Source organism: Marmota flaviventris, chromosome 2 (genome assembly GCF_047511675.1).
Source record: "Marmota flaviventris isolate mMarFla1 chromosome 2, mMarFla1.hap1, whole genome shotgun sequence".
Lineage (NCBI taxonomy): Eukaryota > Metazoa > Chordata > Mammalia > Rodentia > Sciuridae > Marmota > Marmota flaviventris.
The window spans coordinates 106,181,992-106,207,665 of NC_092499.1; the positions used below are offsets into that span (position 1 = coordinate 106,181,992).

The 25,674-nt window shown below is 37.8% G+C and overlaps 1 protein-coding gene across 4 annotated transcripts in view; it reads left to right on the forward strand.

Moving 5' to 3' along the window:
* The window catches only part of Fam81a (family with sequence similarity 81 member A), a 50,420-nt gene extending 25,121 nt beyond the window's left edge, over nt 1-25,299 (forward strand). For all 4 annotated transcript variants that reach the window (XM_071608331.1, XM_071608332.1, XM_027925870.2 and 1 more), the window contains 6 exons: nt 7,158-7,276; nt 13,131-13,260; nt 14,904-15,010; nt 16,768-16,903; nt 18,606-18,801; nt 22,983-25,299. In XM_071608331.1, coding sequence (XP_071464432.1) covers nt 7,158-7,276; nt 13,131-13,260; nt 14,904-15,010; nt 16,768-16,903; nt 18,606-18,801; nt 22,983-23,107 — 813 coding nt within the window. In that variant the 3' untranslated portion in view covers nt 23,108-25,299. The remainder of the gene's footprint in view (nt 1-7,157; nt 7,277-13,130; nt 13,261-14,903; nt 15,011-16,767; nt 16,904-18,605; nt 18,802-22,982) is intronic.
* The last annotated feature ends 375 nt before the right edge of the window (nt 25,300-25,674 follow it).

A 25,674-nucleotide genomic window follows, 5' to 3' on the forward strand; every position in this document is an offset into this window, starting at 1 on the left:
GAAGGATGGTAAGGTGACCATGAAGTGAGACTGGAATGGCAAAGGGGTCAGGCCAGCAAAGGTGGAACAGACAATGGGGAGATCATTTCAGAGAGAAAGAAGGCCATAGTCAGGGAAGAACTTGGTGTGTTTGAGCAGAGAGGAGCAAGGGACCTGAGTACCGTGAGTGGAGGGAAAGGGCCAGTCAGAAGGCTTGAAGGCTCTTAATAAGAAGTTTGGGGGTTGGATGTGGGAAGATGTTAAGTTTCCTTCTTTCCTTCTTTCTAGATGGGGGTCTTTTAAGTTGCCCAGGCTGACTTTGAAACCCCAATTCTTCTGCCTCAGCCTTCCAAGTAGCTGGGATTACAGGCACACGCCACTGTGCCTGGCTTTATTATTTAGTTTTAAGCCAAGAACTTTAAATAATTCACTCACACACATGGTGCTGGCAATACATTAGTAAACAAAACAGATAAAAGCCCTTGCCCTTGTGGGACTTACAGACTGATTAATGTTTCAGGAAGGAGCACTCTGGTTACTGTGAGATGAAGGGGTCATCTGGGAGCAAGAACAGAAGCAGGGAGTTGGGTTGTGTCTCCTGCAGAAGTTCAAGGAACATGTGATGGCAGCTTGAATTAGGAGAGTCAGTGTAGATGTGGAGAGAAGTGGGTGGATTCTGGACTTATTTTGGAGGTAGAAATGGCAGGACTTCCTGCATGTTGGAGTCTATTTGGGACTTGGCATCTTTTAGGGGCCCACTGAATACCCAAGTGGAAATGAATACCAAGAAGGCCATTTGGTACAGGGGCTGGAATTCTGGGGAGTTGCAAGCCTCAGTGTGGAGATGAGGAGCCAGGGAGGGAGGTCCTACTTTGCAAGGCTCTGCCCTGAGCAGTTGGGTCTTTCTCTAGTGATGTTGGAGTTATACTTTTATTTCCAAATCCTTATCAATCTAGGCAGAGCTGGATAAGGAGAAATATGGAGAGCTCTTTCTTTCTTGGTTGTTCCTAGGCAGCACCAGCCTGGCTAATGGCTTGGAGATCCCAGGGCATGGGTTGTCAACACCTCTGTATAGACAGCCTTATAGAGCCTGACACAGGAGTCCTGTTCCATGCTGTCTTTGGGAAGGGAGGTTCTGTAATGATAGGCCATAACTTAAAAACAACAATAACAACAAAAACAAAACAAAACAAAAACAAAACAGCAGAAGGTCCCTCTTCCAAGGTGCCTGGCCTCTTCTCTGTGTGTGTGCAACTCATGTTTACTGGATGGACTTGGTTGTGAACTCACCCACCCTGTAGGCTTTTCTGCTGCAAATGAGCTCCCTGAAATTATGCCTGGTGCTCTGAATGTAGTAGGCCGACAAAAAATTTCTTGAACTGACAGTAATGGAGAATTGATGATTTACTTAAGGATAACCTTTTTAAAGTAAATGCATCATGATGATAAATTTCTCCAAAATGACAAGTTAGGGCACATCACTGATTTTACAGAGGGATTGTTTTTCTAAGGCTTCATTCTCAAATTCTATTAAATAGTAAGCTCTGCAGTGCCTTCTGTTTTCATGTAGCTTTTCAGTAATATGCATACTATGTTAAGTTCAGATAGAATTCTTTTCTGTGTTCTTCAAAGCACTTCTAATACAATACCTTATTCACCTGCATAAGAATTCTGAAAGATAAATGGTCTTTTTTCTTATTTCTAAGCATTAAACAAAATGCATTCTTTTATACTGGTTATAAAGTAATGTATGTCCATTGTGGGAAATACACAAAAAAGGAATCACCCATAATCCCACTAGAAATCAACAAAACTTGAACATTCTAGTACTTTATGAGGATTTCAGCGCATAGCTGGAATCATGTTGTGGTTATTTTGTGCCCTTTCTTTTTGATTAATATTAGATTATACACATTTTGCTTTGTTTAAAAGAAAACCCTCTGTGAACCTCCTAGTGCTGTATAATGAAAGACTTCATGTGTATCACCCTATGAAAACATTTTTATTTTTCTTAATATTTCCTTTAATATTAATTCTAAGAACCAGAGTCATGAATCAGAACCAGAGTCAAAGTCATGAACATTTTGAATGTATTTTGCTGCATCACTCTTCAGAAAAGTTGTTTCAGGAAGGGCCAACTGTGCCTTTTTGATTTTTGATATACTTTTTTAGTATTATAAGTTAAAACTACTTGCTACTGCTTTTCCCTCTCCCTCTGCCTCTCCCTCTCCCTCTCCCTCTCTCTCTCTCTCTCTCCCTCTCTCTCTCCTGGGAATTGAACCCAGTATGTTCTACCACTAAGCTATGTCATCAGCCCCTTTTGTTTTTTATTTGAGACAGGGCCTCACTAAGTTGCCCAGGTTGGCCTGGAACTTGTGATTTTCCGGCCTCAGCCTCTCCAAATCCCTGGGATTACAGGCATGCGCTGCTGCCTGACCTAAAAATATACGCTTCTTCAACCAATAAAGACGATATGATATTTTGATTTTTTAAAAAATACACTTTGGGCTGGGGATGTAGCTGAGTAACAGCACATACTTTGTATGCACAAAGCCCTGGGTTTGTTTCCCAACTCACTTATTTACTTATTTAAAATAAGTATATACAACAAAAAAATAAATAAATAAAAATAAAAAGTAGACTTGATCTTTTTTGAGCAGTTTTAGGTTTGCAAGAACTGAGCGGAAAGTACAGAGAGTTCCCATCTAGCCCCTACTCCCACACATGCACAGCCGCCTCCACCATCTACATCCTGCCCCAGAGTGGTACATGATAATGGTGTGATCTTATTTCCTGACTCTTTGCTTACTAGAAAGGTTGAATCTTTAAAAAAATATGTTGTTTAATTATTTTTAGCTTCTCTTTTATGAAATCACTTTCCATTTTCTTTGCTTACTGATTGAAAATCAACCCAAATGAAGTTGGACCGGCTATAGCCTTTGCTGTTTTTATGATGTCTAATGCGATGTTACTATCTCCAGGAGCAGTTCATGACCCTGAACAGCCACACTCCTGGGTCAATTCCTTAACTTTGGTTTTCTGGGGGATGGGGCCTGGGACTTTGCATGTGGAATAAGCCACCTGAGTGATACTTATACACCCCAAAGACCTTTGAGATCGACTAGTTGAAACATTCCACACAGAAAGTGTAAGTATTAGTTTCTATTAACTGTAACTAATAGGTGTTACTTCCCATTAAGAAAGAGAGAATGCTCACCAGCCTTCCATTCAGTGGGAGAGTGCCAGGACCTGATTAGTCAGATCTGAAGTGTTCTTGCAGGAATATGTTCAGATGACTAATGTTTTGTCATTCACAGGTGATTGTAACTAGTTTGCATTCTTTTTCATAGAGCAAATTCATTCAGAAAAAAAGTTGGAAACTACAGAAATAACAGATGGATCTGACAATTACAGATTCCTATCAGTGAAATATTTCTTTATCCTTATTGTCACTCCATCCAAAATGACCCCATCAGATTTCCAATAAGGAAAACAGAACACTCTCATTCCTAATTTCTGCTTTTTGCTAGGAAGTTTGAAAATCTAAAAATGTACATTAAATACACTTTTCTGTGTGTACATTATGACAGAGAGAGAAGATAAAAGAGTTGAGAAAAAGTGCACAAAAATGATTTCTGTAAGCGTAATTGCATCGTCTTGAATTGGGTTTCCCTATTCATTTGCAAGCGGGACCACAAATTTGTCAGTATATTTCTAGAAATAAACAGCAGCATGTAGATACCCAGGACCATATCCTTAGGAATTCCTTATATTGGTACAGAAGGGTGAGGGGAGGTGGTGGGTTAGTGCCTACTTCCCCATCCTAGTGCCACCTTCCTAAAAATGGCTGTGCTAAACAGGCTGGAGGCCCTGGGGACCCAGCAGAGACCTAGCTTGGGAGAGCCATGGATCCAGGATCTAGAACCCATAGCCAGGAGTCCGTGGAGGAGAGGGTCCATCTCATGGCCTCACTCTATTTACTTGAGCCAGTCTCCTGCCCTTGGAGACCTGGAGGGCCTGTGGAGGTAGACTGTGTCCCCAGTGCCTCCTGACTGGGGCAGGATGCAGAGAGCCTTCCTCCTATGCCTTACTTGGAGCCTTGCCCTGTGCCTTTCCAGGCTGCACTTCCAGCCCAAAGCTCCTCCTACACTCAGGAGCACCTACTTAAGGCACTCCAATGAACAGGGAAAGGAAGGTCATATCACACTCAAGGGGCCCAGCAGCCAGAGGAAGGAAGAGTAAGAACAGCCCCATAAACATTGGAAGCAGATGGACTATGAATAAAAAACAATTTGCCCATTTAGGAGACCCTAGTGCAACATAAAATTTGTTACTTAAACTCAAATTTTTTAAAGTGAGCAGATGAATTGGAAGCAATTAGTTGTCAAACAAGACAAAGTAGAAGAATTCTATGAGACATCAGAGCCAAATGTAAAGAGGGAGGAACCAGGAGAGAAAGAGAGAGGTGTTGGTGGACAGATGTAGGACATCCAGAATGTGAATGACAAGGGTTCCAAAAGGAGAAAATAAACAGATGGAGAAGAAGTATTAGTTCCATAGGAGAAGAAATTTTACCCAAGTTAAAGAAAAATCAGAGACTGTAGATTGAAATGTTCACTGAGGTCCAGGTAGAATTGAATTTAAGAAAAGAAAAGGAAAAAAAAAAAGTCCCACAATCAGGAATCAGGTACATTCTGGTAAAATTTCTGAACTCCAATGATGAAGTACCTACTTCTAGGTACCAGAAGCCAAAATACTTGCAGATAAAGAAGCATTGGACACTCTGGCACCCTCAAAGGTCACCCAGAAGAAAGGCCCAAGAGTTCTGTAACCCATCTGCAGATCACCCACCTTCAGGGTGGGGGAGGATGGTAATCCATATGGCTGGGATCAAGAGTCTTTCCTCAGGTGCCTGATCTGATGAATATGTCAGAGAAAGGACTCCAACCGAATACACCAAGTATAGTACACATGAGCAGAGAACCTGAGGTTGGGCAGAGGAAAAGCACAAAGATGATCTATGATCCTTAAAAAAAGATCTATATAATTTCAGGCAAATATATATTGATAAATGCCTAGGACTATGTAAAGAAAGCATTAAAAAAATAAAAAAATAAAAATGCTAGAGAGATTCTGCAAGCAAAATTCTAATGATAGCCCAATCCAAAGTAGCAAGATATTTTAGCAAAGCCTATTGGGAGTAGGGGAAAGGGCAGGAGGGAAACAAAGTAAATTTTTTCCAAATAAGACATCTGGGTTTGAAGAGCGAAGGAGGTAGCCATGCAGATGTGCTGAGTGTCCATATCAGGACAGCCTTGCAAGAGCAGAGCCCGAAATAGACGTGCGTGTAGTGTGAACATGGGGAATGGAAAGTAACTACTCATGGAATGGCTATGTCTGGAACATTCCCCCATTAACAGGCAAGATGAAAGCGTGGATGTAACCTGATTAAATCAGTTTAGATAAGGAAAAGAATGGGGCTGGGGTTGTGGCTCAGTGGTAGAGCGCTTGCCTAGCATGCATGGGGCACTGGGTTTGATTCCTAGCACCACATAAAAAAACTAAATAAACAAAAGTATTGTGTCTATCTAAAAATATTAAAAAGATAAAAATAAGAAATAAATAAGGAAAAGGATAAAGAACAACACAGTGACATACATTGAATACATACAGTGAGATGAAAATGCAGACAACCAAAGCAATGTGGTGTCATGGTTGAGAGTATACTATGGAGCCAGACTCCCTGGGTTTGAATCCCAGCTCTGACACTTGGTGTCTGTGTGGACTTAAGCAAGTTGCCTAGAGATTTCCCCATCTGTGAAATGGGGATAGTGATAGTACCTTCTTCTTGGGACTCTGTGAAGATTCAGTTGTACTTAGAACAGTGTTCTTAGAACAGTGCCTGGTATACAATCAAACCAAGCAGTTAACACAAAGCTACTGTTTGCTTCATTGTTTCTGAAAAATACTAGCAATAGTCATATCAGGTAAGATGAAACTTAATATTAAAGGTACTAAAGAAGGTTATTAGAGGATGATAATAAATGCTTTTATCTTAAATCCATGTGTACCAAATAAAATGGCAGCTAAATGGAGAACTTGATGAATATATTTTACAGTGGGAGAATTCATAGTTATTCTTTCACAGATGAAAAAAATGAAGTAAAAACAAATAAGATTTAAAAAACAAAAGTAAATAAGATCTAAGGGAAATGAATAATGAAATCAGTAAACTCAGAGTAGACAAATTCAAACCTTACATTCCTCAAGTAGTAAATATATACTTTTTTTTTTTTTTGGTACCAGGGATTGAACTCAGGGGCACTCAACCATTGAGCCACATCCCCAGCCCTATTTTGTATTTTATTTAGAGACAGGGTCTCAGTTGCTTAGTGCCTCGCAGATGCTGAGGCTGGCTTTGAACTCATGATCTTCCTGCCTCAGCCTCCCAAGCCGCTGGGATTATAGGCATGGGCCACCGTGCCCAGGAGTAAATATGTAGTCTTGCATGTCTATGGAATGTTAAAAAAAATCAATTGTGCCACAAAGCAAGCCTTAACATATTTCAGAATTATACTATATTTATCATAAACCAATATGATGAGAATTAAATGATAAAAATGACTACAAAAACTTAACTGCTTGAAAAAGAAGATGTCAATTCTAATTTGTTTTCTCTTTTGAGATAGGGCCTCATTATGTTGACTGCAATTCTAATTCTAAGTAATCCTTAGATATCTAGATATTCTTATGTCAAAGAGGAATCCAAAACTGAAATTAAAACAATAAAAAAGAAAATAACTACCACAACAAACACACACAAAAAAAACTGAACAAACCCACTTCATACTTGACCTCTGGGCACAGCGATATTATACCTAAAATGCCTTCATTATTAAAAAAAATAATATAAAGGAATTTAGTTGTTACTGGTGAATTAAGGGACTTAACCCAGAGTGGTCACTAAGGTCTCTTGCTTTCTTCCTAAGCCTCCTGATTTCCCCCTAACCCACCTCTTTCTATCAGGTGACTGTTAAAAAGAAGCTTCTTGTGAAATATATTAATAATAATAATAATAAGTTGTTAAACATTTTTATTTTTTTTTCCCAAAATACAAAATACTTTTGTGGCTGCATATAAATTTGCAAATGACCTTGAGTGGTCTCTGTGTTCTCTAGGTACTCCAGGAGCAGATCCGTGCCAGGGACAACATTAGCTATGGAACTAATTCTGCCTTAAAGACCCTGGAGATGCGTCAGCTCTCTGGTTTGGGAGATCTCCGAGGAAGAGTGGCAAGGTAGGTGTTCAAATGTTGGGGTCTGTGCTCGTCAAAAGCTGTGTTTCATAAACTCCGCTTTAGTGAGCAATATATTTGTGAAGCCCCAACTTCCTTGCATGTCTTTACACATCCCCTCCTTGCTTTGCCCATAAAATTAGACATCCAAGTCAAGCCTAGTTGTGAGCATGCCATGATTTCTTGTGTTTCTGAAATCAGCATGGTCTTCATGGGAAGAAATGAGCAGAGAGCTCCCTCCACTGACCTGTGGCATTTGGTAAGGTAACATGTTCATTTTAACCAAATGAACATAATTAATACAATGTTGGAACTTACATTTTTGTATGCCTTTTAAAATTTTTTATTTTTATTATAATTTATTTTTGTTTTCTGAAAGTATTGGGTTTTGATAGACTTGAAATTTTAAATAGAGATCCATCTAAGATAATGTGAAAAGTGCTGCTCTCTCTGCTTGATGTGTGCTCCATGAACCAGCAGCACCAGCATTACCTGGGACCTTGTTAGCAATGTACAATCTTGGGTCTACCCCACAACTACTGAATTAGAATCTACATTTTAACAAGATCCTTGAATTCACGTGCATGCCAATGTTTGAGAAGCACTGCACATGACTGTGTCTAGGATTATTTTTATCTAGCTGGGATGAAGTTTTCCAAATTATTTATGCTCTTCTTCTGCCCTCTGCTGCTATTAAGAGCCAAGCACATGAATGTGCTTCTACACAGGAGCTTTGGAGTGAATGTCAGCCTGTGATGACAATGAGGGTGATCTGTAAGTGAAGGGTGGAAGAAAGAATAGCGACCCCCAGGATCCAGGGCCTCTTGGGAATAGTGAGGGGTAGTGTTGGAGTGCATTTGTGTAGAAACCACACTTAGGGCTTTGAATGCTGGGTATGTGTGTTTGGGTTTGCTAAATATCAGTTTAGTAGCAGAGGGCTGCATGGATTGAATGAAGGACTACTTGACCACTTTCCTGTGGCTTTCTATCCTCATCAGGATGAACTCCTGTTTCCTTAGTATGGGCCTTGGTGGTGGACAGCCTGCTGACCTCTTCACAAGCTCTACCCTGGAGCTCCTCCTGCTGCCCCTTTGCCCTTGCTGTCCTTGTACCTAGCTTGCCTGTCCTCCTCCTTTTCTGACTTCTTGTTGGTCTTTAGCTTCTGCTCAGATGCACTCTTCTGGGAGTCTCTCCTGATACCACCTCTCCACCAGGCTCCCTTCGCATGCACATTCCATTGAGTCTCTGTTTCCTGCTCACTCCTGCAATCACCGTCCTGGAGTGTGGTTCCATGTCTTTTACTTCTGTAGCCCAGTTCCTGGGACAGTCTCTGGAAAGCAGTAGGTACTCAAATGTTTGGATGAGTGAATGATCTAGAAAAATCACTGTTTATAGGACTAAAAACCCTTGAATCCTTACTTGCTGGGTGGCTTAAAAGAAGCCCTAGTTCTGTGCTACTTCTCAGAATGGCAAGGAGTTGGAAGAACCTTAGAGCAACAGGGCAAAGTAGGGACTTCAGGAGAACCTTGAGGGTCTTCCTAGCCCCTCTAGTTGCAGGTTCTTGAAGATTAAGTGAAGCAATATATGTAAGAGCCCTCAGGCACAGCATGGGATGGAGTGAGCTTGCAATGAATGGTAGCTGTCACCTCAAGGGCAGTAGTGAAAATTGAAATTATCCTCACGATACTAGATCTAACACCAAGTAGAAAAATTATTTTGAGATACTTTTAGAAATCTTACATTTTCTTCAGTTTCCTATCAATTTCTCTACCCAACTTGTTCCTTCCCTGTAACAAAAATACTTCTAAAATTGTCAAAAACATTTGTTATGAGCACCAGATATTTTTGCTTTGTTTTGTGGCTATATTTGTCTTTCCCTTGGAATGCTAATGAGAGTTTGATTGTTGAAATGAATTCATGAGAAATAAAAATTCTTTGGCAAAGCTTTTACTTTCTTTCATTTATTATGTAATTGTATTGAAGGGGTATGAAATTTATAAGTGATATTCCTTTTTTTTTTTCCATACTGGGGATTGAACTCAGGGGTGCTCTACTTCTGAGCTACATCCCTAGCACTTTTGAAATTTTATTTTGAAAAGGGTCTTGCTAAGTTGCTCAGGCTAACCTTGAGCTTATGATCCTCTTGCCTCAGCCTCTTGAGTAGCTGGGATTACAGGTGTGCACCACCATACCTGGCTGTGATATTAAGTGACTAGACTGCAGTGTTGGTATTTAATTTTGTAGTTTTATGGTACATTGGTGATATCATGAATAGCAAACAGACCCTGATTTTTCCCTGTTAAATTAAAGTCAGAAGGGCACAGGTAAATTCTCATTAGAGGTGAGGGACACATTTATCCCATTGAGCATAACATATCCTAAACAGGACTTGGTCAAAGATTTTCCCATTTCTCCTAAAAGCAGAGCTCCAGGAGTTTAGCTTTCCAATTCCTACTAGAACATTTGGACCATCATCTGGTACATTGTTTTCACTTTTCCAAGATTCAGTGGCTTCTTCCACTTTCCTCTGTGAGGTTGGTTGGCATGGTCAGAGAGCTTTACAGGACAAATGTCGCATGCTGAGGCAGGTGCCCGAGTTCCTTCCTATGTGCTTAGTGGGAACTGGAGAAGGATAATACCAGGAGCCAGCCCCTCAGGAATGGCACAGCAGAGATGCATGATGACCCCCCCCTCTCTCTATTTCTTCTCTATTGCTCTTTATGAAGAGCTTTGGTGAAGTATAATTCACACACCATAGAAATCACCTATTTAAAATATATGATTCAATAGATTTCTTTTTTTCTTTCTTTCTTGTTTTTTAAGGCGGGAGGTCTTGCTACATTGCCCAGGCTGGCCACAAACTTGTGATTCTCCTGCCTTATGCTCCTGAGTAGCTAGGGTTACAGGTGCATGGTTTTTAGTATATTTATAGAGTTGTGTAACTATCATAATTTATTTTATAATATTTGTATCATTCAAGAAGAAACCCCACACTCATTAGCTGTCATTCCCCATCTTTACCCTCCAATCCCTATTCCTCCATTCCTCCTGTTTCACCCCCTAGTCCATGGCAACCACTGAATATTTTCTGTTTCTTCTGGACATGTCACATGAATGGAACCATTTGTGGTCCTGTGAGACTGCCTTCTTAGGCTGAGCATGTATTTTCAGGGTTCATCCATATTGTAGCATGTATGAACACTTCATTCCTTTTTTTTTTTTTTTTTTGCCATGTTAGGGATTAAAGCCCAGGCCTCATGCATGCCAGGCAAGTATTCTACCACTGAGCCATATCCCCAGCCTGGATGTCTTATCTTTTCATCAATTGGATGTTTAGATTATTTCTACTTTTTGGCTGTTATAAAGAATGCTGCTGTGAACATTTGTGTACAATTTTTTGTGTGAGATTATGTTTCTTTTCTCTTGGATATGCACCTAGAGAGGAATTGTTGAGTACCATGGTAACTATATGCAACTTTTCAAGGAACAGAACAGCTAAACCATTTTCCAAAGTGGCTACACCATTTTACACTGGCACCAGCAGTGTATGAAGGTTCAGATTTTCCACATCCTAACACCTATCTGTATCATGTATCTCATGGTGGTTTTGATTTGCATTCCCCTAATGACCAATGATGTTGAACATGATTTAATATGTATATTGGTCATTTGTATATCTTCTTTGAAGAAATGTTTTTTCAGTATGCATGCTCATTTTTGAGTTGGATTGTCTTTTTATTATTGAGTTGTAAGAGTTGTTTATAGATCCTAGCTACAATTTCCTTATCATATCTGATTTCATTTTTTTCCTAAGAGTCATGGAGTCATCTTCTCACTTTCTTTTTCTTTTTTTGGGGGGGACTGGAGATTGAACCACCCAGGTGTGCTCTACCACTTAGCTACATCCCCAGCCTTTTTTTATTTTTGAGATAATGTCTTGCTAAGTTGCTGAGGCTGCCCTTGAACTTTCAGTCCTCCTGCCTGAGTAGCTGGGATTACATCATTTTCTTGATTGTGTCCTTTGAAACACACACAAAAAATTAATCTTGATTATATCAACTTATATATTTATTTTTCTTTGGTTGTATTTTTGGTTTCATATTTTAGAAACCATTGCTTAATCCAGGCCATGAAAATTTACATTTTTTTTTCTTCGATTTATAGATTCACCTCTTAGATTTGAGTCTTTGATCTATTTTGACTTAACTTTTTTATATATGGTGTGGGGTAAGATTCCAAATACTTTCTTTTGCTTGTGGATATTTAGTTGTTTCAGAGTCATTTATTGAAAAATCTGTTTTTTTTTCCCAATTGCATTGGCTTGTAATCCTAGCTGAAAACCATTCGGCCATAGATATGTAGGATAATTTATAGACTCTCTGTTCTATTCCATTAATCTGTTAGTCTGTTCTTATGCCAGTACCACACTTTCTTGATTACTGCAGCTTTGTGGTAAGTTTTGAAATCCAGGAATGTGAGTCCTCTAATTTTGTTCTTTTTCAAGATTCTTTTAGCACTTCAGAGTCCCTTATATTTCCATATGAAATTTAGGACCAGCATATCAATTTCTGCAAAGAAGGTAACTTGGAATTTTTATAGGGCCTGTGCTGAATCTGTAGATCAATTTGGAGAATATCATGATTCTATAAATATTGTCTTAGATTTATTAATGTGGGTATCACTCCATATGTTAAGGTTATCTTTAACCTTAACATGGTTTAATATGGTTTTCAGAGTATAACTTTTATACTTCTTTAAACTTATTCCTAAGCATTTTATTTTTGTTTTCTTAATTTCAATTTTATCGCTACTATATAGAAATATTATATATCAATAAATATTGATTTTTTTTGGATTTTGGTCTTTTATCCTAAAATCTTGCTGAACTCATTTATTACTTTTAATAATTTTTGGTGGAATTATTGGGATTTTCATGGCATCTGCATATATAGTTTAACCTCTTACTTTCCAACCTGAGTGACACTTATTTAATTTTCTTCCTAATTTTGTCACTAGAACCCCCAGTAGGATGTGGAATAGGAGTGGTGAGAGCAGACATCCTTGTCTTGTCCTGATCTTAGAGGAAAGCATCCAGTCTCTCACCATTAAGGATGATGCTTGGTGTTTTTTTTTTTTGTTTGTTTGTTTGTTTTTTAGTCCTATGTATTGAACCCAGGGGCACTTTACCATGGAGCTAATTTCCCAACCCTTTTTGAGACAGGGTCTCACTATCACTTAGGGCCTCACTACGTTACTGAGTCTGGCCTTGAACTTCCAATATTCCTGCCTCAGCCTCCCAAATCACTGGGATTAGAGGCATGTACCACTGGACCTGGCTAGGTGTGGATATTTTGTATATTCTTTTTTAAAAAATTTTATTTCAGTTGTCAATAGACTTTATTGATTTAAATGTGGTGCTGAGAATCGAACCCAGTGCCTCACGCATGCTAGGCGAACCCTCTACCACTGAGCCACAACCCCAGCCCTGTATATTCTTTTTTTCAGTTTGAAGAAATTCCTTTCAATTCCTAGTTTGTTGATTGCTTTTATCATGAAGAGTGTTGAATTTCATCAAATGTTTTTTCTTCACCTATTGAGATGATCCTTTACCTTGTTGATATGGTATATCCAATTAACTGCTTTTCTGTTGTTGAATCAAACTTGCATTCTTGGAATGATTCTTTCAGTCATGATATATAATCGAGGGCAGCTTTCTGAGTCCACTTGAACCCCTTAAAAAACATGATTGACTGTGCAGTTTCTGTGAGCAGGGCTTTGCATTTTATGGTATGTAAAGAAGCTTTTGCACATGTTTTTAAATTTTAATAAGAAGTAGCTTTGTTGTTTGCCTGGGCAGATGTGATGCCAGCATAGCCAGACTCTCTGCAGAGCACAAAACAACCTATGAGGGGCTCCAGCACTTAAACAAAGAACAGCAAGCTGCCAAACTGATCTTGGAAACGAAAATCAAAGATGCAGAAGGACAGGTATGACCTGTTTCAGGTAGCTTTTAAAAGCAGGTAATTTGTTCTTAGCAAAGAATAACATGGTGTTGGTTATTTCTTTTAGGAGCAACTAGCTTAGGTTTATGCAAATAAGCGTGTCTTTTCTCTACTACTTTCTTCTCTTTTTCACTGGAGTGGCTCTTGATGAGTCTGGTAAGCAAACCACCAAGATTTTTCAATATGATCCTAATTGCAAAGATTCGTCCCCCTCAATCCTAAAACAATTCATGTAACCCAGTAATTTCAAATTTTGTCTCCAAAACTACCTTTTGCACAGGTAAGTGATCCAGAGATTTTTTTTTTTTTTTAACATGCCACTCACCTCAGTTTTTGATTCAGGTGTGGCACTGGGACTCATTACATGTGCTTCCTCATTATATGGTCTGTATGTAGGACCACAATCAGAACTAAGCTAGAAGAGAGACTTGCTCAGAATTTTAGGCTATTCTAGCTTGAAATTGACAAATTAATTTCACAAAGCAAAACTCTTGGCATTTCAGGGGTTTTTTTGTCCGTTTTGTCATAATAATAGGACCTGTTTTCTAGAACTTTTCCCATAGTATCTGCCCTATTTATTATTCTTCATTCATAGAGAGGCCGTTCTAGAAAAATAGGGGTATCTGGTCCATTTATTGGATTAAAAATATTTATCTCCTAACTACCTCCAGTAAGAATCTGAAGTACTGATGTGAAAGACACAGACATTACTAAACTGTGAAAAAAAAAAAAAAGAATAAAGACAAGTCCACTTTTTTTTTTTTTTAAGAATAACTGAGGATGGAATTATTATGTCAGAAAATAGATGCAAAATAAATCTTAAGCTGTCTGGTAGCCAGGCCAAGTAAAATACACCCAGAAACCCATCAAAAGAAGCATACTAGGGCTGGGGCTGCAGCTCAGTGGTAGAGCATTTGCCTAGCATGTGAAAGGCCCTGGATTCAATCCCCAGTACTGAAAAGTAAATAAATAAAAATTTTAAAATGAATAAATAAAGCATACTTTTTTTTTTTTAAATTTTGGTTCCAGATCTGATAGATACCATGAATCTTTAAGTAAAGAATGTTGAACAATTGAACACAATTTCCTTCTTCTCTTTCTTTCTTTCTGGAAAATGTGAACACTTCACACAGGACAAGTTTTAGGTTACATTTCAGTAAAAATATAAGGGAAATGGATAGGTAGTGAGAAAAATGACCAAGAAGGAGATAGTCTAAAATTATATTTGCTGGTGACTTGACTCTATAGTCCCCTCTGGGTCCTTGATGGATTTTATAAGCAATAGGAATTCCATTTTCTGTGCCTAACAGCCACTTGAAATTCCAAGGTAAAGATGCCTGTATTTTGTGCCACCTGGTGGAAATGCTTATCATGGGCAGAAGCTGGGCTTGCTTATCAGAAAATGGAAAAGGTTCATGCTCAGTGTGGGATGAGTATTTTGTTAATGCTACTAGTCTTGATTTCTGATGGCTGTGTAAGACAGAAAACAGAGGTGAAAATATGAGATGAACTCCTAAGTGAATTTATTAGACTGAAAATGATGCTGATTAGATTATAGCTGATGAGATGTTTTCTGAAATTATATCTGATGAAGTGCGATATTTATAAGCAAGTCTCTTCTTTTCCAGATTTCTCAGCTTTTGAACAGAGTGGACTTGTCAATATCAGAGCAGAGCACCAAATTGAAGATGTCCCATAGAGACAGTAACCACCAGCTTCAGCTTTTAGATACTAAGTAAGCATGAATTTATCAAAAAAAGGTTTTGGTTGACGCTCTTTCTGAATTTAGGTGCTACTAGAATTTTTTCCTCTTGATTTTTACTTATTGCACATAATGAAATCAGTAATGGAAGTTAAAAGGGAAAGTTTACATGTAGTATGTGTCCATTCCTTCATAATTATTGTTCTTAGTTGTTGGATAATAACTGATGTATTTGTTCAACTAGCATTTGTTGAGTACTGCCCTAGGGGCCAAGAGTCCAGTAATGAACAGAAAAATGGACTCTATTCTTATCCTTATAGAGTTTATAATCTAGGGAGCTGATGACTTTTAATCAAGTAGGAACTTAAATAAACCTATGCTATATTATTATTAATAAGTATTTTGAAGGAAAGTTACATGATTGTAACTTTCTGAGTAATGAACCAGCTGAGTAATGGTTCCCAAATATCTCCATATCCTAATTCTAGAATTTTTAATGTTACCTTATGTGGCAAAAAAGGGTCTTCGCAGATGTGATTAAGTTAAGGATCTTAATTGAGGTGGATAGGTTATCTTGGGTTATCCAGGGAAGCCTGATGTAATGAATAAAGTCCTTATAAGGAGAAGGCTCTTAGAAAGAACAGTAGAATTCCAGATAATGTTTATTTCTTGGTGAGTAGGACAATTTCAGAGCACACTTGGGGCTTCTGTGTCCTGGTGGTATTGTATGTTTTAAGCAGACTAGGGGTGTACAGCTGCATTAGTGTAGGGAAAGGCTAGCTTCAGTGCCATGGCTCCCACATAACAGTTCCAAGATCAGTGTCCACGTCAGGAGCGACAGCACCCTACTGTGTGGTGTCTCCACTGCTCCAGACCTCTTCCCTCCTCAGTCATTTGGATAGAGAGAGATAGGGAGAGAATCCAGGGCAAAAGTTTTGTTTTTAAAGATATGACCAGATATATGAACTTATCAATTCCAGGTATGTCCCATTGCCTAATTTAATTATGTGGCCACATCCAGCTGCAAGGGAGGCTGAGAAGTGTGGTCTGTGGCTAGACAGCCTTATACCCCGGATGAAGTCTTCTTAAAGGAAATAAGAGAACAGACATTGCAGGACAATTAGAAACTGTGCCCCAGTGGGTGTTGTTATTATTCAAATCACATATCTACATCACATGTATTAGTCTGTACTTTTATTTCATATCACAGTAAAAAGTAACTAAGGGAGGTAGCATGTATAATGGTTACTTTTAGGAATTTGGAAAGGGAGAAGACTAAAGGAGTGGAAGGTTGGGAGGATTTTTTTTCCCCCTTTTAATTTTACTTCTGATTTAAATTAGGATGTGTCCATATGGGGCAAGAGTAATTTGGGGAACAATACAGAGAAAGGGAGCCAGGTTCCAGTCCTAGGAGATAAAAGGAACAAGAAGAGCCCAGAAAAGCCGGGGAGCCTGGAAGGGTAGATCAGGGACGCTGTGTTCTCCAAGAGCACCACAAACCCTGGGAACTGCAAAACTTAGCACCTGGCACAGCTTGGGGTCACCATGTCACCTCAGTGCCCACACTGCCAGCTCCTTACAGGTAGCAGCAGCATCAGATGCTTTTCTATTGTATCTTCTTGCCCTCCTTGCTTTCCCAATATGGTGCTGAGTACAATCCTAAGAAAAGGGGAGCATGTCATTTGGTCAAGCTGAGTTTAATGCTGGCAAATTTATCAGAAATCTGATAGTCAGAGGTTACTTAATATCATTTAAAAATTGTTTTATATACATCTTTTTTTTTTTTTTAGATTTAAAGGTACAGTTGAAGAACTCAGTAACCAGATTTTATCTGCACGGAGTTGGTTACAACAGGAGCAAGAACGAATAGAAAAAGAACTTTTACAGAAAATTGATCAGCTTTCCTTGGTTGTTAAGGAAAACAGTGTAGGTATTAATGGTTAGCAATAATTTAGCAGTTATTCAGAGAGGGTGGGGGCTACAATGTTTGACTAATATAATGCCTACTGACTTATTACTGATGAATTTGGTACCACTTAAAGCTGTTCCGTTGTTTCTTGCCTTTGATCACATTCTGGTGGTACATATTCTTTCTTCTTTTTTTGGTTCTGGGGATCAAACCCAGGGTCTCTCAGATACTTGGTCCATATTCTACCAGTAAGCTATGCATGTAGCTCCTGATTTTGTATTCTTTGTAAAGAGGTGGTGGAGCATTTTGACTTGTTTTGGTTAACACAGGCTGGAAAGAAAATTTCAGTATTTCCAGTTAAGATAAAATGAAGTCAAGATCTTAATGATTCAGTTTGCCTATCTGTCTTTCTGAATAAAACTAACCATTCCCAGCTTGATCTTTATTGATTTTAATTTCATAACCTGGTTTTGCTTTTTACCAGTGTCCAATAGATTTCTCTCTGCAGACCCCTCAATACACTGGAATCACAGTATGAGGCATCCCAGTGCAACATATAACTGTATCCATCATTGTCTTTGCTATCTCCTCCTTCTGCCCCAATCTCTCACAAAGCTGAGGTTTGCAGAACTGCTCCAAAACCATATCAAGAAAGTGTTGTGTACATGGTGTTCAAAACCAGTAGACTCTGAAACCAGTACTTGACAAACAAATTTTTGTTGGTTTTAGTTAGCATGACCATTTCCTTTTCCCTTCTCTTTTCTTGCACTTCCTCCTCCTGTTGGGCTTTAACTGGCCAGAAACAGTGAGCACAGTTTGCATCTCTGACTGTGCTTTCTCCAGTTGCACAGCTGCTGAATTGCAGACTTTTGCAGTGAGTAACATCAAGAGAGCTTTATCATGCTGTAGCAACTTACAGCTTGGTCTTTGTAGTCTGGACCTCCAAAGCTCACCAGCAGACAAAGATTCCTCCCAAATCCAAGCATGGTGGAAAGGAAAGGAAAGAAAATATTTAATATTTCAAATATCTTCTTTTAGTATTTTCTTGTATTTTCATCAGATCTACTGAATGTTTTACTTAGATTCATGCTAATACATTTGTAGGTTTCTGGGTCTTTGGATTACTTTTATTATTATTTTTACATGTGGATTGATTTAATAACTAACAGTAAACTCTGGAATAATGGTGACTCTAATAAGATAGAAGCTTATTTCTCTTTTACAAAAAAGACATAGGGACGTAGGCTAGGCCATACTGATGTTATGGCCTGTTACTTATTGATACTCAGGATCCTTTTATATTAACTTTCTGCCAATCCCAGAAAATGATCCTCATTTTTTATAATTCAAGAGATCTGTTAGAGCTCCAGGAATTGTCTGAATTATAGAAACAGAGGGGAAAGGAAGAAATAAGGATAAGTATCAACTGCCTTGTAACATTGTCTGGAAACTATCACACATACTTGTAGTTACATTGCATTAGCTGAGACTTAATCACAAAGTCAGGAGATAGAGGAAGATGTAGTTTGTGTTCTGGATGACCTGGTACTGAACTAAAAATTGGGGGTCTGTTAAAGAAGAAACAACTGAGAATGGATATTAGAATAGGCAGCAAGTAGCCATTGCAGTTCTGTCCCAGCAGATTATTATGAATGATATGAATGCAATGCAGACTTTCTTTTCAGAGTAATAAAGTACAATTCTTATCATGGATCTTAGGGAGCCAATGAAAGGGACATGGAAAAGAAGCTCAGCCAGATGTCAGCCAGACTTGACAAAATAGAAGAGAGTCAAAAGAAGAACATGGAAGGGCAGAGAACAAAGCAAGAAGAAGAGAAGGTGCACGGGCGAATCAGCAAGCTGGAGTTGCAGATGAATGAGGACATGAAGGAAATGAAAGCAGAAGTTAATGCTGGTAGGCCAAAACCAACAGCTCATATGGCTTATTTTCCATTTTATCTGAAAATCTTTTAATTAGTAACTCCTTACAACTACTTATGAACCTTGCTAAATGTAATAACGGTGAGATGTTCTTGGTTGCTTTTCTGAGTAGCTGTACTGTATTGAACTAAAGACTCCAAATATGAAGAGCCACCCTGAGGCACAGGCAAACAAAACTGTACATGCTTGCAGCTGAGATGTTTTCTTCAATGCCATCTGCTGACTCTTTTCTGTTTCTAATCAAGTTCAACATATCTCAGAAATAAGCATATATCTTTGAGAGGCTTGTGAGGGTTTATTTTATACTGCTGACCATATACTAACTTGGTAATGACTTCCCTCCACTCAGATGTCAACAAGGCCCATGAATACACCTTGTTTACAGGTGACTCTCAGAGCTGGTTTCAAGGTCCTAGTGCTACTTTGTAAAGGGAGGTGTCAGTTCATTTTCCACTGGCACCTGTTCATTTCCACAGAATACCTGAGACATTGCATAATTTCTAAAGAACAGAGGTTTATTTCTTACAGTTCTGGAGGCCAGGAAGTCCAAGAGCATGGTGCTAGCATGAGGCAAGGGCCTTTCTGCTGTATCATATCATAGTGGAGGTCATCACATGATGGGGAAGCACACACACAAGACAGAGAGAAAAATGAGGCTGAATTCACCCTTATAGCAGGAACCCATTCCCATGATCATGGCCTTAATCCAATCACATCTTAAAGGTCTCACCTCTTAATACTGTCACAATGGCAATTAAATTTCAACATGAGTTTTGGAGAGGACATTCAAATCAGCAGAGTGGTTAGATTTACACTCTGAACTCAGGAATACAGAACTGGGACCAATAAGTGGAAGTGACCCAAGGACAGATTTTAACTCAATATGAGGCAACACTGTTTTGGAATTCATGGTCCTAAAGACACTAGTGGCTTTACGAGTTTGAGAGCATTTTGTTACTGAAATTGTCAAGCAGAGGCTGGTGGACCCTGGTTAGGAAAGAGAAGACAAGTCCTGTGTAAGAGTGGGACTAATTTATCTCCTAGCTCCTTCTAGTTCTGTGACTCTGTATTTTCTTTTCTGGAATTGTTCTATTTTGGCCACATGGAAATAAAAATAGTTATTTCAAAGATGATTTTGTTTCCACCAAAAGTTTATTATTTTATTTAAGTAGAAAGTACAATTAAACTTAAGAATGGGAGAATTTATGCAGATAAAAATTAATTTTATTTTTAGGCTTTTGGGCTATTAGAACATGGCAACTGAATGTTTCATTCAGTTAAACTGAATGTTTAACTTTGTATCATTTCCAGAATGAATTTATTGCCATCTACTTACCCTACCATTGAGGTTGTTAATATTTGGTTCCTAATAAGAAACATATGTGAGTCTTTTTTAAATTAAAAAAATATTTTTAATTATAATTATATTTATTTTTTTAATGTAATAACAAGGATTATTTTTTTAAATAATTATTTTTTTAGCTTTAGGTGGACACAATATCTTTATCTTACATTTATGTGGTGCTGAGGATTGAATCCAGTGCCTCATGCATGGTAGGCAAGCACTCTACCACTGAGTCACAATCCCACCTCCATATAATACATTTCTTAATGGAAAATAATAAAACACAAGATATTTTTAAAATACTCGGACCTTCTCTCACCCAGAGGTTATTTCTTATGTATATATTTCTATACATGTAGGACATTTATGTGCTCTTTTCCAAATAAAAGCACATACTACACATGCTGGTTTATAACTTGCTATTTTATTTAGTTAGTAATATGTTCTGTCTTTTCACGTCAAAAATATTTTAATGATAATTTTTATGAATTTATAATTTTTATGAATTTTTACATGAAAATTTTAAATTTACTAATGAAGTTAAAACTTAAATTTTAAAAATGTAAAAACCAATAGGAATATAGAATAATAGGATTTTTTTTGTGGTACAAGAATTGAACTCAGGAGCACTTTACCACTGACTACAGCTACAGCCCCTTTTAATTTTTTATTTTGGAACAGACTCTCCCTAAACTGTTGAGGCTGATCTTGAACTTGTAATCCTCCTGCCTTAAGTTTCCTGAGTAGTTGGGTTTATAGGTGTATGTCACTGTACCTGGCTTGAAATGCTTCCAATGGTGATTTTTTTTCTTTAAAAAGTTTTTCATTTTAAAAAGAGATAATTTCAAATTTAGGAAAACTGAGAATAATCCCAAAATTCTATAAGTCCTACACTTAACAATTGTTGACATTTTGGAAATATACTTAATATCTCTGTGTATGACTATAATAACTTTCTTCTCTGAATCATCTGGGCATTGAAGTAGTCATGCTGTTTCTTTTTTACCCCTTTATTGTTTCAATATATATGTCCTAAAAACAAGGACATTCTCCTACATGACTACAGTACCACACAATATTGTTGAGGTGTTTTCAATATTCAAATTTCACCATTGATTCCTTTACAACAAACCTTCACCAGTCGGGTTCTTTCTTTGAATTTATTTTTCTAATCAAATGTTTCATATATATATATATATATATATATATATATATATATATATATATACACACACACACACACACACACGCAAATGGACACAATACTTTTATTATATATATATTTTATTTTATATATATTACATATATATATAAAATAAAAGTATTATGTCCATCTACAACTAAATAGATAAATATATATTTAGTTGTAGATGGACACAATACTTTTATTTTATTCACTTTTATTTTTATGTGGTGCTGGGGATCAAACCCAGTGTCTCATGCATGCTAGGCAAGCACTCTACCACTGAGATACAACCTGGGCTTCTCAAATGTTTCTTTAAATAAAAAAATTAGCTATACATATTTAAGGTGTGTATGATGTTTTAATGCATACATACATAGTGAAATTGTTTTTTATATTCAAGCAAATTTAATGATGGTTTCCATATTCAAACCATCATCTCCCATAAGTGTGTGTGTGTGTGTGTGTGTGTGTGAAGGGCACCTAAAATCCACACCTTTGGCAAAAATCCTGAAGTCTATACAATATTATTATGTTCCTTCTATATTGTATATTGGATCTCTAGATTTGTTATCCTACATATTTGCAGTCTGTATCCTTTGACCTGCATCTCCTATCCTCCTTATTTTTTGGCTCCATGCCCCTGGTAACAACCGTTTTATTCTTTGTGTATTTGACTTCCTTTTCTTTTTGATCCCACATAGGAAATCATGCAGTATTTTTCTTTCTATGTCTGGCTTATTTCACTTATTGTGTCCTACAGTCTGACAGACATTTTGGTTGTTTCCGTATGTTGTCTATTGAGAATAATGCTGCAATGATCGTGGGAGTGCAGATGTCTATGAGATGATGATTTCCTTTCTTTGGGTTAGATACCCAGTAGTGGGTTGCTGGGTCATCTGGTAATTCTATTTTTTAATTTCTCCAGGCTCCTCTGAATTCTTTTCCACTAGGGCTGCACCATTTTATACTCCCACCAACAGTATACAGGGTTCTCTTTTCTTCACACTGGCCATCTCTTGTCAGTTTAATAGTAGCCATCCTAACAAGTAAGGGGTGATATTTCATTGTGGTTTTGATTGTATTTCCCTGATGATTAGTGATGTTGAGCACCTTTTCATATAGCATTTGGGTTTTGATCCAGAATTATATATCATATGTAGTTACCATGTTTCTTAGTCTTTTTAAGCTAGAGCAGTTCCTCAGCAATCTTGAGATTTCAAAAGAATGTAGGCCAGTATTTTGTAGAAAGTCCTTTACTTGTTTTTTGCTTCCTTGTGATATGATTTGGGACAGAAATGCCCCAGGAGGGAATGTTGTGTTCTAAAGGGGCATCTTATCAGAGGTACATGACATTGGTTTCTCCCAGTGTTACTGTATCACTTGGTTAAAGTGTTATCTGCCAGATTGGTCCATTGTAATTGGTCCTTTTCCCCCTTTGTAATTTAGGAGTAATATCTAGGGTGATACTAGGTAACTATGTAACTCATGTTCCCCATCCAACTTTTACCCCCAGAGTTTAATCATATATTTATGTTTGTCAGAAGTAACTATTGCATATACTATAGAATCTGATACAGTATTATTTTTTTAAATATTAACTTTTGAAATTTACCTCTTCTTAAAGGGTTTACGGCCATCTATGAAAGCATAGGATCCCTCAGGCAAGTTCTCGAGGCCAAGATGAAGCTGGACAAGGACCAGCTGCAGAAGCAGATCCAACAAATGCAGAAGGCAGAAGCTCCCGTGTGAAGGGAGCTGGGACAAGGACCTGAAAGAAGGTCTTGCCAGTGGGACTGGGAGCTAGATACCTCTGTAGCCAGGCCAGTGCTGCATTCTGGATTGTTCTATCTATGGCGTGCATGTGCCAAGAAACGTGTTTTCATGGGTCTAAATGTTTACCTTGAGTCTTGAAAACACTCTTTAAAAATATGAAAAACACAGTTTTTACCACTTCTCTAAATTCAGTGGAAACCTACCCCTCAAGATTTTGAAATGCTTTTCTCCATTTTATGAATGAAAAGACTTAGATTTTCCCCAATGCTTGATGCTCTACCAACACTATTTACTATTCTGAAAAATGTCATGGTGATTTTTTTAAATTAAGAAACTGAATTCTCACAAGAATGTGTTGCTCCTCACCCTAAAGTAAGAGAATGTCCCAATAGATTAGAAATCAACCTTTGAGTCCATATTTGGATTTTATTACGTTGTCTGTACATTTCTTATATTGGTTATCTTCCTGTAAATCTCTGTCTTTTGTAGGGGGAAGAAATCTAACATTTGGAAAATACCTAACTCTTTATTTATGTAATGAAAATAGCTAAGAACTGATAACTGCCATACAATTTGCAAATTAAATGGAAACATAAGACAATTATCTAGATAATACAAGGCACAATATTTATATCCACCTAGATATATCAGGTTTTAATATTTAAAACTTTTTGAATTATCCATAACTTGTATAGCGATAGCCATATCATAATGGAATAGTGGTTAGCAGTCTGTTTATTGCACAATTAATTGCTCATTAAATCATAATAAGATGTGAGAATTTTTCAGACTTTATGGTCTCTCTAAATGTTTCCAAAATTGGCACAAAGTGCTAAGGTTTATATATACATATTGTAACTGTAATCTTGTGCCTTGGTTTTATCATGTCAATGCACTGTACCCTATAAAAGTTTTGCCAACAAAATAGAAGGCATGATAATACATCAGAATTATGATGTAAAAATGGGATCCTATGTATTTTTTAAATGTTCTAAAAATTTTATCACTGTTAAGACATGAATCATTCAGTATTATTAATGGAATAGAAATTCATACTTTTGTATGGACAAATAATCAAATTGATATTGCATTTATAATATGGTCAAGAAACTTTCATCTTGAGTAACTTTGTAGATGACGGGTGTTTTATTTTCAAATGCCATATTTGATTAATCGTTGAAAATTCAAATGAGTGCCGTTTGTTCACCTGTATATGTAAAAACTGACAGCGAGACACACCGTTCTAAACTGTGAGGGTGCCCTAGGAAAAAGAATAGGAATACTTAAAAAGATTTTTCACCATCCCCCACTTTTTTTCCGTTCACCAAGGACTCAGGAAAATAAAAACATTTTCTATTTTTAGAATAAGTCACAAATGAAGTATCAAACTGGCTATTACTGTTTACCCATATAAAATATGCTGCTAAAGTACATGATATTCTACTCTCAATGGCTTGACAAATTTTTTTTTTTTTTAATTCGGACATGAGAGGTTATATAAGGAATCTGTCATTCAACAATATATTTCCTTTTCCTTTTTTTTTTTCTTTTTTGCCACAAGTCTTTTCATATCTATATAGGAAGACTAATTCCACTTAAAAATAAGATCAATATTCTTTTGCAATCAGAAAATTACTTTCTTTTTGTAATAGAGTAGCCATGTTTCATGGAATTCTCCATGATTAAGCACAAGGCACAGGACAGTGAGCCACCACCCTCTCCAGCATCCTCCCCCCCAGGGTCTCTCAAGAGAGAGGGTAGGCACATCCGACACCTGGGAAGGGTGGGGGCAGGGGACATCCAGTTTGATTCTGGTTGAGGGGCTGATGTAAGCAGGTGATTTTTGGCTGTCAGCTGAATTTTCTCAGGTGCTTCTGATGTTGCCAGCCCCCAAAGATGAAGTATCACAGGGACCCTCCACCTTGGCTGTTTGTTGGACTCACCTGAGGGAGTTTAAAAAGCTATTGATGCTGAGCTGTGCCCCAGACCAGGTAAAGTCAGCACCTCTGGGAGGCGCGAGGCAGGCATCAGTGTATATCAAACCCCCTGGTTATTCAGTGGCGTCAGGGATGATGAGCCACCGGTGACAGCAGAGTACTTTTCTCACCAAAGTTTAAATGAGAATCAGCTTCCGTGTTCTTTCCTTTACCCGAAATTTGCAATAAAAAGAATAAAATTTCCAAATAAATGTGGTGTATGATTTTTAAATTTAAAAAAGTCTTTTAGTTTGAGGTGAAAAAATTAGGTAAAATGTTTTAGGAAATACCCTCTGTGCTTTCTTTGGAAAACCTTTGATGGTTAAAGTGCTGAAGGCCTGGCAGGCCCTATGGGAACTGGACCTGCTCCACCTGTGGGTCCCAGGACAAGGGGCCTTCTCTGCTGCCTTCTGGCCTCTAGAGTCTCCCTGACTCATTCACACCCCAGATGCCAGGCATACGCCTTGTGCTTGTGCAGCGTCCCATGTGTACTAGTTCATTTCATTTTAACAACTAGTTGGGTTTCATACTGATCATTTACCTGTTTTACTGACAGGAAAACTGAGT